General features: G+C 43.1%; 8 protein-coding genes across 8 annotated transcripts; 5 read left to right on the top strand and 3 right to left on the bottom strand.

Annotated features, from left to right (window-relative positions):
- Positions 1-609: 609 nt before the first annotated feature.
- ATC70_008486 (uncharacterized protein) lies at positions 610-3,343 on the top strand (the record flags this gene model as incomplete). The annotated part of the gene is made up of 5 exons (XM_064827734.1): positions 610-719; positions 1,212-1,487; positions 1,551-1,816; positions 1,870-2,440; positions 2,551-3,343. 5 exons carry the CDS (start codon positions 610-612, stop codon positions 3,341-3,343), a joined length of 2,016 nt encoding a protein of 671 aa, XP_064687018.1.
- A 50-nt stretch (positions 3,344-3,393) lies between these two features.
- On the top strand, positions 3,394-6,104 carry ATC70_008487 (uncharacterized protein; the record flags this gene model as incomplete). The annotated part of the gene is made up of 3 exons (XM_064827735.1): positions 3,394-4,031; positions 4,108-5,073; positions 5,120-6,104. The coding sequence occupies 3 exons, from the start codon at positions 3,394-3,396 to the stop codon at positions 6,102-6,104; spliced, it is 2,589 nt and encodes an 862-aa protein (XP_064687019.1).
- Positions 6,105-6,688: 584 nt separating this feature from the next.
- Positions 6,689-7,488, top strand: ATC70_008488 (uncharacterized protein; the record flags this gene model as incomplete). The annotated part of the gene is made up of 3 exons (XM_064827736.1): positions 6,689-6,948; positions 7,008-7,193; positions 7,260-7,488. The coding sequence occupies 3 exons, from the start codon at positions 6,689-6,691 to the stop codon at positions 7,486-7,488; spliced, it is 675 nt and encodes a 224-aa protein (XP_064687020.1).
- A 490-nt stretch (positions 7,489-7,978) lies between these two features.
- On the top strand, positions 7,979-8,686 carry ATC70_008489 (uncharacterized protein; the record flags this gene model as incomplete). The annotated part of the gene is made up of 1 exon (XM_064827737.1): positions 7,979-8,686. The coding sequence occupies one exon, from the start codon at positions 7,979-7,981 to the stop codon at positions 8,684-8,686; it is 708 nt and encodes a 235-aa protein (XP_064687021.1).
- Positions 8,687-8,783: 97 nt separating this feature from the next.
- On the bottom strand, positions 8,784-10,546 carry ATC70_008490 (uncharacterized protein; the record flags this gene model as incomplete). The annotated part of the gene is made up of 6 exons (XM_064827738.1): positions 8,784-9,111; positions 9,165-9,412; positions 9,466-10,054; positions 10,120-10,222; positions 10,275-10,312; positions 10,368-10,546. The coding sequence occupies 6 exons, from the start codon at positions 10,544-10,546 to the stop codon at positions 8,784-8,786; spliced, it is 1,485 nt and encodes a 494-aa protein (XP_064687022.1).
- Positions 10,547-10,763: 217 nt separating this feature from the next.
- On the bottom strand, positions 10,764-11,996 carry ATC70_008491 (uncharacterized protein; the record flags this gene model as incomplete). Its single annotated transcript, XM_064827739.1, has 1 exon — positions 10,764-11,996. The coding sequence occupies one exon, from the start codon at positions 11,994-11,996 to the stop codon at positions 10,764-10,766; it is 1,233 nt and encodes a 410-aa protein (XP_064687023.1).
- Positions 11,997-14,436: 2,440 nt separating this feature from the next.
- Positions 14,437-15,456, top strand: ATC70_008492 (uncharacterized protein; the record flags this gene model as incomplete). Its single annotated transcript, XM_064827740.1, has 1 exon — positions 14,437-15,456. One exon carries the CDS (start codon positions 14,437-14,439, stop codon positions 15,454-15,456), a length of 1,020 nt encoding a protein of 339 aa, XP_064687024.1.
- Positions 15,457-15,833: 377 nt separating this feature from the next.
- On the bottom strand, positions 15,834-16,511 carry srp72 (Signal recognition particle subunit SRP72; the record flags this gene model as incomplete). The annotated part of the gene is made up of 2 exons (XM_064827741.1): positions 15,834-16,408; positions 16,466-16,511. The coding sequence occupies 2 exons, from the start codon at positions 16,509-16,511 to the stop codon at positions 15,834-15,836; spliced, it is 621 nt and encodes a 206-aa protein (XP_064687025.1).
- Between the last annotated feature and the right edge of the window lie 7 nt (positions 16,512-16,518).

Here is a 16,518-nt window from a genome sequence, read left to right on the forward strand (position 1 = left end):
AACGTATTGATATAAAGTTAAAAAAAAAAGACAATCAGGTTATAAGGTTGACATAGAGTTGTTTGCTAGCAATAAGAGAGAAAGAAAAGAGAGGGAAAAAGCAGAGTAACAGAGCCTAGAAAAAGAAAGATTCATATATCATGTAGCACAATAGGGATTTGCCTTGTACAAGGTGAGATTGATACAAGCAATTAGACTCCTTTTCTCTTTCTTTTGCTCTATTTATTCCTATCCCTTTACGATCTTTCTCTTACTATTGCGATCTTGACTCTGGATGGGCCATGACCAAATGGTCAACTGCGGTGTCCTGGCTAGATCTGGTTCCTGACTCTTGCTCTTCGTTCGACATGACAACTCCGTCAAATCATTATTAGGGTTGCACCACTGTATTACACACACCAATCACCACATTGCTCTATTGTATTCTGTATGAACTTGTTAGGCAACTGGATCCTATTAGGCCATGAAGTAAAGCATTCACTCGGCGCAATTTTTTTTTTGGGATCTGGCTAGCATGTTGCTATTGAAGGCAGGCTCTCAGCATGTCCAGCGAGCAAGTATGCCTATACAGACTGACAATACGCATATTTTAGGCGGAAATAACCTTAAATGGGCATAGTGGATGCTTTTCTACCCATTGGTGCCAGTGCAGACGCACAGGGAAATGATAAAACTTCGATGAATCCAGGCACTGTATCTGCAAACTGTATATCAACTTAGTGAGAGCGTAACGTTTGCTACGATCGTTTTAACCATATAAAGCAATTAGTATATACAACAAACACAATCTATGCATAAACTTTGGCTCATCCATTGTAGTTATTAGACTCTGAAGTTTAAGCTCTTTGTCTATTAGTGCCTATATATAGACAGCATCGTTTAAATATGCAAACTAAAAAAAAAAAAAAAAAAAAAAAAAAAAAAAAAAAAAAAAAAAAAAAAAAGTTAAATTAATTACTATAACACTCATCTGTCAAAACATACCAAACGATAAGTTAGATTTGTTTATACTTTCTCTCTCGCAAAAAATATAGGGCCAATAATCTTAATTAAATCTGTTTTCGTATATATGAACTGTCTCTTGCCAAAAAAAGAAGCTTCTTTTCCTATTCTTTTTTCCAAAAATCCAAATCACTAGCAATTGAAGCAACGACGATATCAAAGCGTCGTGATAAGTTTCTAGGGATTGCTCTCATCATAGCAATATCTAGTGGTCATGCTTTGGCCTATCAAGAGTTTGAACCGCATCAGTCTTACAGCCACAATGAAGGTAGCAGATCTTATAAAGGAAGTGGCTTGATTACAAGATGTGAAGCTCCAGGTACGGGCGGTTTCTTTATATCAAAAGACAAATATCCATACGCTGGTGCTGCTGCTGCCTGTACTGCCTTGGGTGGCTCCCTGGCTGATATTAGCAATCAGAATTTCTTGCTCGCTTCTGATCTTGTATTGACATGTACTGGTCCAAATCAAAGAGCTTGGGTTGGGTAGGTTTATATGCTTCTTTGAAGTGGTACATGCCATCCTAACTTGCCTCAAAACATTGCTAGATCTTGGGACTACAACGAGAATGGTATCCCTGTAAAGAATAGCCAGGATTATTTGTCCATTTTTGTTGGTAGCATTGGATCCGGTGGTGGCATTGAGAATATGTGTCCTGGTGACAGACCTGTTTTATGTCAGCTTCATCAATCGACTGTACCTCACAATTCGCTATACTCTCCATCTGTTCCTCAGTATGCCTATCACACTGCTGTGGCCACCAATGTTCCTGTGCATGGCGCTCGCCCGCATGAAGATCACCTTCCTTACCCTGGTGGCCCTGCCTTGTACCCCCTATTGTCAATCACCCTAAACCTCCTCATCAAGGCGGTTATCCTCCATACCAAGGCGGTGGAGGGTTTCAAGGACCTCATCGTGAATATCCTCAGGGGCCAAACGGCGGTTATCCAGGCGGTGTGTATCCTGGCGGTCCTGACTATGGCAACGGCGGCTATCCATATGGCTACCCCAACAATGGCTATCCTTACAATGGCTACGGAGGTAAAAATGGACACAAGGGATCGAACGGTGGTGATAGAACAGTTACATTGTTATCGACAACAACGGTCAATGGCCTTGTCACTACGTTGACACTCTCTGGTATTGAAACCGCCGTTATCGTGGAGAATACTGCTTCTAGGATTACCTTGGATGCCATTGTCTCTACCATTGCGCTTGAAGGCGTGCCCTCAACTGTCATTAAAATCATTGATGGTGTTCCTGTTACTGTCACTGTAGACGGCATTCCATCTACATCCACTGTCACCATGATTGGCACAAGCACCATCACTGATCTGGAAGTAACGACGTTCACAGAAACAAATACGGAATTAGCAACAGCTACTGAATACGTTACTGTCATTAGCACGTTTATCGATGTGCAGTTTACTACAGATAGGTGACTAATACTATCAAAGATGTGGAGTTGGTCACAGCTACGGTGAACAATACGCTTGTCATCAACAACGCGCTGACAGAGGTTCAATTGCTGACAGTAACTGACACTAGCGTGCTCATTTCTACGCAGCTTGTTACATTGCCACCTTGCCTCGTTACACTTCCACCTAATACGGTCACTCAGAGCATCACACTGGCTCCCAATGTCATTACCTTGCCTGCAAGCACTATCACTCAGTTACAAATTTCATCCATCTCGCTGCCTGCTACAACAATCACATTGCCTTCTGGTACTATCCCTCTGCCTGCTAGTATTGTCACTCTGCCTCGCGATACAGTAACCTTGCCTGCAAATACAGTAACGTTGGAGCCGTCTACCGTTACCCTGTCTATCACTTTGCCTGCGAATACAGTGACACTTCCCATTACCCTGCCTGCCAACACGGTGATATTGACTCCTCCCACTGTTACCCGTCCTGTAACATTGCCTGTGTCGATGGTTACTCTACCTGTAAGCACACTGACTTTACCCATCAGTACCATCACTCAAACACAAGTTTCTTCAATCACCTTACCAGGCACAACCATTACACTCTCGTCAGGAACTGTAACATTGTCACCTAGTGTTGTCACTTTGCCGCCCAACACACTTACTGTGGCCCTAGATCCGGCAACATTGCCGCCAAATACTATCACCCTTCCTGCTGGCACTACCACTATAACTCGGGCCCCTTTAGCAGCTACTACAGTTGCTGCTCCTCCTGCAACAATTACGGCGTCACCTACAACAATTGTTCAATACTCGACGCTTCAAGTAACATCGACCATTGTGCTGCCACCTGTTACCTCGACAGCGATTCAGTTTGCCATCAGACGACTGTTGAGACGCCTGATCCTACTATAACAGAGGTTGTAACAAGAACTGTTACGCAAGCAATTACAGTATTCCAAACCATGGGTCCAACAGCTACGCCCAAGCCTGTCGTAACATATACGTATACTACTCCAACCGTTACTTATGCTGGAGGCTTCAAGTTCCCCTTTTCTATTCCAAACTTCCATGGTGCTGGTACATACACGCTTAGCATTGGTTCAGTAATCACTGTCAACATAGACGGCTCTTATGGATTTACATCGGGTGGACTTCCTTCAGTTTCAGGCGGTGGAAGCATAACATTTGCGTTCCCATTCACTATTCCCAACTTTGCTGGACCTAGCTCCTACACAGTTATTCCTGGTAACGTGGTTTCGGTTGGTTCGAATGGTGCTTTCTCGTTCCTTACTAGAGGCAATGGAAATGTTGCTGGAACAGTCTTGTTGCCTGGCATCTCACTGCCGACTATTACTCTTGCAGGAGGTATCACACTGCCAAGCTACAGTGGCCCTGGAATCTATACATACTCGCCCGGCAATGTTGTATCTATTGGTGTTGGTGGAGGTGTTACATGGATTCAAGGTGGACCTCAAACTACTTCAGGCGGTGGCTTCACTTTCCCTACTTTCTCGTTCCCAGTTATTACCTTCCCCAGTATCACCCTTCCAACTTTGAATCTGGCTCCTTTGAACCTCGGTGGTGGCTTTACAGTCAATGGGTACAATGGTCCTGGAACCTATACTATCAGTCCAGGTAATGTGGTATCTGTTGGTGCAAACGGTGCCTAATTATAGTGGTCCTGGTATTTACATTTATTCTCCTGGCAATGTTGTGTCTATTGGTTTGTTTGGTGGCGTTACATGGATTCAAGGCGGTCCTTCCACTGCTCCAGGTGGTGGCTTTACGTTCTCTACAATTTCATTCCCTTCGTTTGGCTTCCCAAGTGCAACATCTGTACCAGCCGGTATCACTTTTCCTAGCATCACACTACCCACATTGAATCTGCCAACCATTAGTTTGGGCAATAACTTGAAGATTTCGGCATACACTGGTGCAGGTATCTACACAGTTGCTCCAGGCGTTTCTATTTCAGTAGGAGCAAATGGTGTTCGCACGTATCTTGGCAATAGTGGACCAAGTGGAAGCACTGGCAGTAGTCTGACGCTTCTTGCGCTGGTCTTGCCAACCATTACGCTTAGTGGTGGAATTCCTGTTCCTAACTTTAGTGGTCCTGGTCTGTATACTATATTTCCTGGTAATGTCGTGTCGATTGGTGCGTTTGGTGCAGTTACTTGGGTGCAAGGTGGTCCTCAATCTCTCGCTGGTAGTGGCTTCACTATTCCAGGATTCACTTTCCCTACGGCAACAGCATCTGCTACAGCAGTTCCTCCTGGCTCTACAGTGATTGGTGATGTCACGTTCAAGTTTCCCTTCAACATTCCTGGATTCTATGGCCCAGGCATCTACATTTTGAGTATTGGTAACGTTGTCCAAATCAACAATGACGGCACCTACGTCTTTATCTCGGGTGGGCCTCCAGTGAGCTCGACGACTGCATCTCCCAGCGTAAGTTTGAGTCAGCCTGTGGTATATCCAGTGACATTCCCATCTATCGGTTTGCCTATTGTCACCTTTCCTACTGTCAACGTTCCTGGTGGATCTGCTATCCCTGGATTCACGGGCGGTGGTGTTTACTCAGTTGGATTCAATGTCGTTTCTGTTAATACTGATGGTGCTTATACCTACCTCTCCGGTAATGGGTTTTTTTAACATCAATAATGGCAACCTGAATCTTCCACAGTTTAGCTTCCCAACATTGACGCTGGCTGGTGGAGTGAAGGTTCTTCAATACACTGGCCCTGGCATCTACACCATCTCTCCAGGTAACCAAATTTCCATTGATGCTAGTGGTGGCGTTCGCTGGATCTTGGGTGGACCTCAGTCTATCAGTCTTCAACCAACAGTGGCTCCTCCAGTAACGTATGCGACGGAAGTATCTTTGCCAACTATCACCTACCCCGGACTAGATCTTCCTACTGGAGGTAGAATTGCAACTTACTCAGGCCCTGGTCTCTATACACTGAACGCTAATACGGTTATGTCTTTGGATGCTAGTGGTTCCTACTCTTACACCCTTGGTAGCAGCTTCTTTGGCATTAAAGCTGGGAATGTGAGACTTCCTACTTTGTCATTCCCTCCTATCAGTCTCCCTGGAAACTTCATTGTAGCTACATTTACAGGTCCTGGTACTTACACCGTCAGTCCTGACAACACAATGTACATTAACGGAGCAGGCATTTTACAATGGATTCAAGGTGGCCCCAATACTCCTACTGTGACAGCAGCTCCAACTTCTGCCACTGCTCAAGCATCTGCCCAAGGTTTGACAACAACGATTGGCGGTACCACTTTCAGCTTTCCTTTCAATATTCCTGGATTCTATGGTCCTGGTGTCTACATTCTCTCTGTAGGCAACGTTGTTCAAGTAAATGCTGATGGTGCCCACTCATTCATCTCTGGATCTGCTCCTGTCATCACCAAGGCAGCCACAAAACTCATGATGGCAGCCTTACCTAGTCAACAAGTGTCAGCATCTCAATCACAATCTGCCCCAAGTGAAGGATTTGTACTTCCGGGCTTCTCTTTTTCTGCGTTTTCTCGAAGAGCTGCACCATCAAACCATTATCACGATTCATCATTTAGCAACGGCGCATCATTAAGCTTTCATCAAGACGCAGCAAGCGAATCCCAATCCGCAGGATTCTTGGATCATATTCTTGCTCTTTTTTAGACATTTAAATCATTACCAAAACCCATATATTATCATCAATAAACATACCAGCTTAAAGTGCATGTCAAATTTACATCATTACTTCCCTCAATGCACGATGTCTAGATCAGAATAGGTGGCCCTTGACCTTTGCTTACATAAGTGTATAGTTTATCCAGGTGAACAAAAAAAAAGGGTTTAAATAAAATACCGAGCTCAACTGATCTTTAAAACAATCTTGTTTATCTTTAATCTCATGTTCCATGGAGGTAAGAGGTTATTTCAATGGCTATTTCATTGCCATCTTAATTTGCATTCTACCAAAATTTGACCAGCACAATGGAGCAGGGCCTGTACGTGTATTGATTGCAATGCTCCCAGCATTCATGGCTTTTCAGTAAGCGCTTTCACTTGATGAAGACACATCCATCATCATGTACATCAGTGACTGCATGTGTCAAACATCACCATGATCCGTTCCAAGATTACGATAGAAATGGGCTCATATATCTCAGTCTTGTGTATGGTATAAAAGAGAAGAGAGCTTTCCAACCTGTTGTTTTTTTCCCTGTTTTCCAATTCGAAATAAACAGCACCTTATAAACATGTCTGAAAATAAGCAACTTCGTATGGTCATCATGGGCCCTCCTGGCGCTGGTAAGGGTACTCAAGCTCCTGCCATTCAAAAAAAATTCAATGTCGCCCATTTGGCTACTGGCGACATGCTCAGAGCTGCTGTTGCCGCCAAAACCTCATATGGTGTTGAAGCCAAGAAACTCATGGATGCTGGCGCTCTTGTACCTGATGAGATTGTTGTCGGTTTGATTGAAGAAAACTTGAACAACAACCCTCAATGCGCTAATGGGTAAGTAAAAGAAAACAGCACGGTATATATGGCGTCTGAATAATGTGATATGCTACTAGCTTTATCCTTGATGGCTTCCCTCGTAACGTTGCTCAAGCCGAGAAGCTGGATACTATGCTTAAGGCCATGAACAAGCCCTTGAACAATGTCATTGAGTTGGTCGTTGATGACAATCTTCTCGTTGATCGTATCTGTGGCCGTCTTGTCCATCCTGCCTCTGGTAGATCTTATCATAAAGTCTTCAAGTAAGTTTCACATGTCTCTCATTGACTGAGATATAAACTGATTAACGTAATCTACTTTTCATTTAGCCCTCCCAAGGTGTCCATGACTGACGATGTTACTGGTGAACCTCTCATTCAACGTTCTGATGACAATGAGGATACGCTCAAGAACCGTCTTCAAGCTTTCCACGATCAAACTGCTCCTGTTGCCAAGTACTACAAGAAGCAAGGCATCTGGTATGGTGTTGACGCCGCTCAAACTCCTGAGGCTGTTTGGGATTCTATCAATGCCATCTTTGACAAGACCCTTTGTTAAATCATTAAACATTTATCATTCCATCTAATTTATGTATTTAACCAGAAACACATTAGCATATTTCATCTCTCTCTGCAACTCATATTATTGTACAAAATAAAGACATTTCGTTTTATTCTATCATTATCGTTTCGTTGCTATGGATACACAGCTTCTGTCTAATGCTCGGATGCCAGGCCCTGGATACTGAACTATCGTGATGAGTTTGAATCCATAACTCATGAGCTATCCCCTCCAACTCTTGGATCTTGAAATGTACTACCTATCCGATGCTATTTGCAAGGCAAACTCTTGATATACCCTATATACTCCTATCGATTTCTCATTACACAAAGCAATTTCACAAATGCATTGATCGTGTAACATCTTCTACGATATGGTTTGTGACGATATTGTTGTGCACCCATCGTGAGAGCTAAATTTTTTCTCCCTCTCACCCTGCGAATTCAAAAGGTTTTCTTCAATCACCTTTCACACACACACACGAAACATGACTCTCATCATCACTGAAACATTGACTACTGAAAAGCTCGGTAAAGTCTTCGATCATGCTATTCTTCGCCCAGATCAAACTACCCAAGATGTCATTGAAGGCTGCAAAGTAGCCAAGGAATACAACCTCGCTTCTGTCTGCGTCAAGCCTTGCGATGTCGCTCAAGCTTACGATTTACTCAAGGACACCGATGTTATGGTTGGTACTGTCATCTCCTTTCCTCACGGTAACTCCACTACCGAAGCCAAGATCACAGAGGCTTTGCAAGCATTGGAAGACGGTGCTATTGAGTTGGATGTGGTGCTTAACATTGGCCACTTGAAATCAGGCAACTACCAGGAGGTTGAACAAGAGCTCAAGCAAATCATTACCATGTCCAAGACAAAGAAATCTGATGTCAGTGTCAAAATCATCTTTGAAACCGCCTATCTTAGCAACGAGGAAATTGTAAAGGCTTGTGAGATCTCAAAGGCTGCTGGTGCACATTTTGTCAAGACATCTACTGGCTTTGCCTCTGCTGGTGCTACCTATGAACACATCGAGTTGATGAGAAACAATGTGCCCGAGTCGATGGAAGTCAAGGCTTCTGGTGGTATCAAAACCTTGGAGCAAGTACTCAAGTTCCTCGAATTAGGTGCTACTCGTATCGGATCTTCTTCCTCAGGGCAGATTGTGGAAGAGTTCAAAAAGATCCAAACAGCTTAGGATATCAATGTGAATGATAGTGATTAATAAAAGCAGGTTTTATGAATTCAACTAGATGGGATGCGTATATGTGTTACTTGGTGTTTATCGAGAGAGACTAAAGATCCTCTACTGCTCCTGACCCACTCTCTGTGGAATCATCTGCTTTTCCCTTTTGATGTAATTCAATCCATTCATCCATTAGTTTGACAGCCTCTGCTGGACGTTGCTTGTGACCCATCAAGAATCCTTGAAGATGTGCCATACTGAATACGTTTTCTGGGACCTTGGAAGCAAATAAGGATGGTAGATCAGAGTCCTGAGGTAAATTGGGGTAGAATTTAGTGAATAGTTCGTGTGCTTGTCGTCTTGTTGCATGTCCAAAGTGGATACGAACATCTATGCGACCAGGACGAATCAGAGCATCGTCTAATCTGTCAATGTGGCTATATCAACATGGAATCAGCGTTCTGTCTCTGTTTTGCCCTGAGCAACTTACTTTGTAGTCATACAGAGAATGCGCCCTTCCTGAGCAGCAACACCATCAATTGCATTCAGCAAGCCTGAAAATGTAATGTTGTTTGCACTGACAGCGTCCCCCTTGACTCTTTGATTGAAAGCAGCATCAATGTCTTCTAGCAACAGGATGCATCGACTTGGTGTATCAGACACCAGTTCATTTAAGGTGTCGTCTGTCATGCTCTTGTTGCTCAAATTAACAACGTAAATGTTCAACCCAAGTTCGCCCTAACTTACTATTGAGTCCACTCATCTTTATCTTTCGTGCGTTGCATACTCACAGCCAGAGAATACACGAAACTTGTCTTGCCAGATCCAGGCGTGCCAAACAGCAGGTAACCTCGTCGATAAGGTATTCCTCTATCACTGTACCAGTTTTCCTGGCATAAGAAATCCTTTGCATCTTCCACCATCTTCACCTTGACATTGCTTGGGATGACAATGGTGCTGAGAGGTCGTTTCGGTCTGGATCGAGTTCTTCTCCAGGCACCGTACTGATCTGCTGCAAATACCACTGTGCGGCTCTTGTCTCGGTCGATAAACTTCTTTTGCGCTTCATAGACGAGGTTTTTCAATAGCTCTCGAGACTGACCAAATGTGCTGATCTGGATTCTTTCTAACATGGCGTTAGTGTTGGCAACAGCGGCTGCGGGAGAGGATGTGCCTGGACGCTCTCTTGTCAGCCACACGAGTCGGTTCTTGTAGGTAAAGAAATGCATGCCAGGGGAAGGCAAAAAGTAAACCGGTGGCATGTTGGCATCTAATCCTTCTCCTGGTAAGCGCTGGCCAGCTCGAAGAATGCTAGTGGATACAGAGAAGCGAGAGGTTTTGTGGCTGTAGGGCTGCTCACTCAGCCAGTTGAGGATCCAGCTATGGTGATGATTAGTAAACATTCTGCTGTTTGCTCGCACACGCCCCTCCCCCTTTTTTTTTACCTGTAAGATTCGTCTCTACTATCGAAATCAGCTGTAACGATCGTCTTCTTTTTCAGAATCTCGAGGAAATAGCCACCAAAATACCGAAATCCAGCCAAGGCGCCTACATGGATCTGTCAGCAACGGCTTGTAGTTCGCTTGCTTTTATGCATTACCTCCAATGACTGCCAATTGAAGACCACCCGTAGCTAATCTATAGTATGAATTGAGTCCATCGTAGTTGCACACAGCGTAAAATGATGGCATACTCTCCAATACCCAGTCTTTCCGCTACTATGCCAATGATGGCACCCAGGGTACCAGGATCTGAGGAAGATGAAGGCGGCAATGATGTGTAGTTTCTGGCGGATATGGCATTTGATTTGCGGGTAATTTGAGACACATAGGGTGGCGTCAGGAATGAGCTCCCTCCTGCCAGTCGATTCATTTGTAGAGATGTGATGTATGCAAGTAGAGGAAAAGCACAAATCCACGAGGAAATCAAGCGTTCCACCCACAGGGCTTTTGCAACTCAGTTGTAGGGATGATTTGCTGAGAACGTCATTTGTCAGCTGTTGTGATGAATGCTTTATTTGAAGAGGAATGAGGGGAGAAAGGTCTATACAATGCTACAGGAATAAAAAGAACAAAGAGTATGAAGAAGATTATTTGACAAAGTCTCGCACGGTTTCCTCTGGTTTCAGTTCGTAGTAGATGTTTTGTGCTTTCAGGTACTCGTCGCTCCAAAATTTAGTCAGATGGCGTTGTCCAGAGTCATTCAACAAGGTGACAATGACATGGCCAGGTCCCAATCGCTTGGCTGCTCTGTAAGCTGCCACACAGTTGACAGACGAACTGCTTCCAACAAACAAGCCATCCTCACGCACAAGGTAGCGAGACATTTTGATAGCCTCTTCATCTGTCACACGGTAAGCATCGTCTACTAAATGTCTTCCACGGTCAAAGTTTTGTGTCAATCTGTTGATACCGATACCCTCCACCACTGTATCCACTTGATGTCTCTTGCGAGTACCTTCTTGCTCTGTAGGTGCGTACATAACGTTGTATTTCACCTTGTTGTATAGCCCAGATCCTTGGGGATCCGCTAAAAAGACCTTCATGTCCTTGATGTGTTCCTTTAGGAAGCAGGTAATGCCAGACAGAGTTCCACCTGTACCAGCCCCCAAAACCAAAGCGTCAATCTTGCCCGCAGTTTGTCTGTAAATCTCTGGTCCAGTAAATGTGTAATGTGCTTTGAAATTGGCTTCATTCTCGAATTGATCTGCAAAGTAACCAGTAGCCTCGCCGTCATGGAAGGTTGCTGCTCTCTCTCTGGCCAAATTGACAAACTGCTTCTTGTCAATGATGCTAACAGGCCGTACTTTTTCTACAGTGGCTCCTAATTTCTCCAAAAGCTGGTATTTCTCGATGGCTTGATCATCTGGCATGACAATCCATGCTTTGTAGCCCTTGGCACGAGCAATCATAGCAATAGAGATACCGGTAGATCCAACAGTACCTTCGAAAATTGTGCTGCCAGTGTGAGGTTTGATAAGATGTTGGGCCTCGGCTGTTCTGATCATGTTGAGTGCCACTCTGTCTTTGGAGCTGCCTCCTGGGTTCAAGAACTCTGCTTTGCCCAACACAAGACATCCAGTTGCTTCTGAAAGGCTACGAATCTTCATCAGAGGGGTATTGCCTATCAATCCATCTACACCTTCTACAATGTCTGGTTGCATATCATCAGGAACTTGCTCTTTCTCCTCTTCTTGTTCTGCGTTTGTTGTTATCTTGTCATGTGCCAAATAAGAGAACAATCCAGTAGCTAATACAGTCAAAGCAGAGCCTGTCAGTAGGCCGACCAAAAGGGCTTTATTCGTAGAACAAGATGAAGCCATGTTGATTGTGAAAGAGAGAGAGAAAAAAAGAACTTGTTTGAAGTATTGTGGCTTTTATGCTGAATGGCCAGTGGTTGTCTGGATGCTTTGAATCAGTGGGCGCAACTAGTGACTACCGGCAGCTTATTGATAAAACGGATGGATGGAGCAGAGATCCCATTTTGCTTTTTACACCTTGCGATTTCGTTTGTTCCATCTCTCACAGCAGTTAAAACCTACACCGCGAAAAGAGAACCAAATCAGCCATACAAAGGCTTTCCCAATCAAGATGAGAACAGCGAATTAATGATTGTTTGATTCGAAGTCTACGAAGAGTATGAACAAGTTCAAGCAAATTTATAAGGCTTACGTAAAGAAGGCATACAAGAGCAAAGCAAAAGTAGAATCGAAGTCTATATGTGAAAAGTCGGTGTACTGTAGTTTTACTATGACCAACGGAAGAAAGATTGTTGATGAGGCTACCAACAAAGCACCCCAAAGAATGTTCTTGAAGCTAAAGCGTTCCTCAATCAGAGATCAAAAGCCCTTCCCCAAGAACATAACGCATCTAATTCAATATTTGATATCCTTGACCTATAAGAAGGTTTTACCGTAGAGAGGCGAAGGTGCAAAACCATAGTATTCAAGCAGCAAATTCGGCTTTTCATTTTTATTTAGGCCTACCAACAGCATAACCCTTCAAAATTTGCATGAATTAGCTTTACCAAAATCAATATACCTCCCCCTTCGAATTAGGAATTGCACAGGTTTCTAAGAGTTTTCAGTTACCAAAGGTATGATTCATGCGGTGTGATCAAAAGCTATAAGGCAAAAACATAGCCAAATTTGACAGCTTTCAACCCTTCATATCTTGACATATAAAGCTTTTTGAGCCACTGGAATGCCGTCAAGCAATTGTACTCGAGTAGCAGTAACTTTCTGACACCTTTACTCAACTTTTTGGGGACCAAAAAAATAGGGCCAAAATTGAACCAAAAAGCATGAGGGGTACCTCATGGTTTTCATCAAAAAACAGACGATCGCGTTTTTTGCCTTGATAACAAAGATTTTTACTATGGTATATCTTGAATCAAAATGTTTCTATCGATCCAAAGCAACCTCTGAAATCATCTTTGTAGGGTCTTTATATGTAAAATCTCGACTTTTTGGCCAGAAACCTCATTTCATATTTTCATAAATTACTCAGTAAGTTTATTCAAAACATTTACCTTACTTGGTACCATTGGAAGCGCCTTGAAAAGTACTTTGAGATTGTGTTAGGAAGCAATTTTTTTTGTAGGGGAGTCGAGCTCCAGGTTTTATTTAAAGTCCTTAAAATGTCATGCTGAGGGATAGAAAAGACTGTTGGTGGACCCAATGTCTGCAAAGAAGGGGAATAAGATATTTTTGAATTAAGTTGGGAAAGAAATCTACTGCTAATAAGGTGCGACACCTAGAGCCAAAACAGTCTTGCGGAAATCGTCAAAATATAGATAATGGATAGAGTACAAAACACCAAACGAGGACATCAGTACTACTTCAAAAAATCAAACAACTTGCGTTCACCAGGATTTGAACCGGGATCCTCCCGTTGGCATACGGGAGTTTTACCACTTCGCCCTACCACCAGGGGCTGTGTTAGGAAGCAAAGGATGATCATTACAACTTATATAGGCGAATCTTACAAAATAGTTGAATCAAGTCGAAAAGAGACAATATCTGGCCAATCTTGAACAGAAGAAATGTTCTGGGTTTGAATTAATTTTGGCGGCGGCGGCGGCGGTGGCGCTGCTGAAGGCTAACCCAAATGCCAATGACAATATCAATAATAATGACAGTGATAATGACAATGATGATTGCGATGCTAATTTCTGGAAAATGATATTAGAGAGAATGCTAGGAGAGAAATACATCAAAATCGATAGGGGCGTTGGTCTAATTAGCTGAAGCTGTTTGAGGAATTGTCTGGCTTTCTACTTGATCACTGACCTAGATGGTGCTACAATCATGGTAGATATCCTCTCACTCTCAATTCTCAAGAACATACTAGAAATTAGTTATTTGTTACAACGTTGATAAATTGAAGAGGTTGGTGCTATTACACTCGATTGAATTTGAACCAAGATTTAAAAATTGAAGGCCATTGGACACTGATGAGCTCACTTTAATGGCGAATACTGTAAACTCCAAGCGCATAAAGCAAAATGTCACTTCCTTTTCGCTCATGTAGCCTCCCGCCTAGTCGTGCTTCCGAGACTAAATGACTGTAGATTGCTTTATTCAGTTTATGTATATTATTAAAATAGTAGCATCCCTCTTCTCTTATTAGGCATTTAGTATATATCACAGAATAAAGCACTTGATGCTCGAAATCAGGCACTGTTGTTTCAACTCCCTCTTGCGATATAATGGCTGGCACTAGAAAAAAATTTTCTGCTTGAACAGTTTCTCTTTCATTTTCATGTCTGTACAAGCAACTTCCATCGCCTCATTTGACACAGTTTATAGTGCTGATTCTACCGAGTTTTGTCCTTTTCCAGACCGTGCTCAGTACCTAACCGTAGGCACCTACCAACTGACCGACGAGCAGCAAGAAAATGTCAGAATTCGCAAAGGCAAAACCTACCTCTTTGACGTGACAAAGCAGACTCTTGAACCCAAGCAAGTGATTGAGACACCTGCTGTTCTCGATATGAAATGGAGCCATGCACTGATCAATGACAAGCAATGCCTGGGCATTGTGGATTCCATTGGCGGATTTCATTTATATGGATTTGATCAAGAGGATAATCTGACAGCTGTGGATCATATGCAAGCAACGGACGATGCCAGTGTGTTGTGTCTTTCGTTGGATTGGGCAAGCCGCTTAGACAGATCTGACAAACGAGTAGTTACGTCGCATTCCAATGGTGATATCAACATCTTGGCTCCTGATCAAACTGGTGGATATGCTATTCAGGATCAATGGCACGCACATGATTTGGAAGCCTGGATTGCAGCTTTTGATTATTGGAATACCAATATTGTGTATTCAGGAGCTGATGATGGTTTGTTCAAAGGATGGGACACGCGAACACAGACACCTACATTTACATACAAGCGCCATATGATGGGCGTCACTACGATGCAGTCGAATCCACACAAAGAACATCAGTTAGCGACAGGCAGTTATGATGAGACCATCTATTTTTGGGATACACGATCCTTGAGGCAGCCAGTCAGTACATTTCAAACACCAGGTGGAGGCATTTGGAGATTGAAATGGCATCCTACTCGATCCAACAGATTACTGTCTGCTTCTATGCATGCTGGAGCATTTGTAGTAGATATTGATGATCAGTGTGAAGCCACATTAGCGACAAGTTTTCTGGATCATACTTCAATGGCGTACGGAGCAGATTGGTCATTTTCTGAACCTGATTTAGTGGCGTCTTGCTCATTCTACGATCATATCATGCACCTCTGGAAGGCATCAGAATAAGAGCAATTACGCTCTCCTTCTTCTCTAGGGAGTTCTCAAAGGGAAAGGGGGCATAAAGTTCAATGTCGTCTCTTTCTTTCTCTCGCCTCTTTTTGTGTATAATAAAGTGTATTTTTATAAGTCATCTCGACCCATCCATAGCGAAATTCATAATTCATTATTCTACCCTCAACACAGACAATTGCTATTTTAAGCAACGCATCACATTCTATACAAAAGCATCCATAAATCAAGGGGGAGGGGGATTTATAGTAGAGGCAAGTTAAGGGGAAGGGGCTCAAGAGCGAGAAAACCAAGTATCCAACAAAAACAGTAAGCAGTAAAAGAAAAGAAGGCCAACATGATTAATTACAGATCTTTATAAAGTAACAAATAGGTTAGAATTGTCTAGGCTTTGACTGCATTATGGTGGTATTCGAAGGAACCAGTGTGTCTGCCGAGTAGTTATCGTGTTGTACATAATGTTGCTGTTCCTCTGGGCTGACTTCCCATTTCTTTGAGTTCAACGTACATAGATGTGTAATTACATTACATAAAGCCAGCAATTCAATTGCTAAGCTCGTAAACAGGGCAATGTACATGTGCGATAGCTTCAACTGAATGAATCTAGTCAATGGTGCATAGCAAGGCTGTGCGGAATTGATAATGTGATCTGGGAAGCAAGTCGATGTAGCAATGGCATGATCCATAGGATGAGAGAAACCACAACAGTTGAATTTCTTTTGTGCGTACAGTCGATAGTCTTTGGTCGAGTTGTTCCAGGTATCGCTCATCCAGCTTGATGTGTGAGCAGCCTGATCATACACAATGACGGCAACTGATACTTGGTATACAAAGGCAACTACTACCAGTGTAGTATACAAGATGTGGATCTTTTTTCTTTCTCGGTAGTATCCACCCAGTATACCAACAAGCGATGTGAATACCAAGATCAAGCCCAAGATTGTCACCACTAGGAGAAAGGTGAGTCAGCATTTCTACTACAGAAACATGCGCAAGCAAGTCTTACTCTTCAGGATATTTACAGGAAATAAGATGGAATCAGTAATCTTCATTTGTGTC

Source organism: Mucor velutinosus, assembly GCF_035048745.1.
Source record: "Mucor velutinosus strain NIH1002 chromosome Unknown tig00001561, whole genome shotgun sequence".
Taxonomy (NCBI): Eukaryota; Fungi; Mucoromycota; class Mucoromycetes; order Mucorales; family Mucoraceae; genus Mucor; species Mucor velutinosus.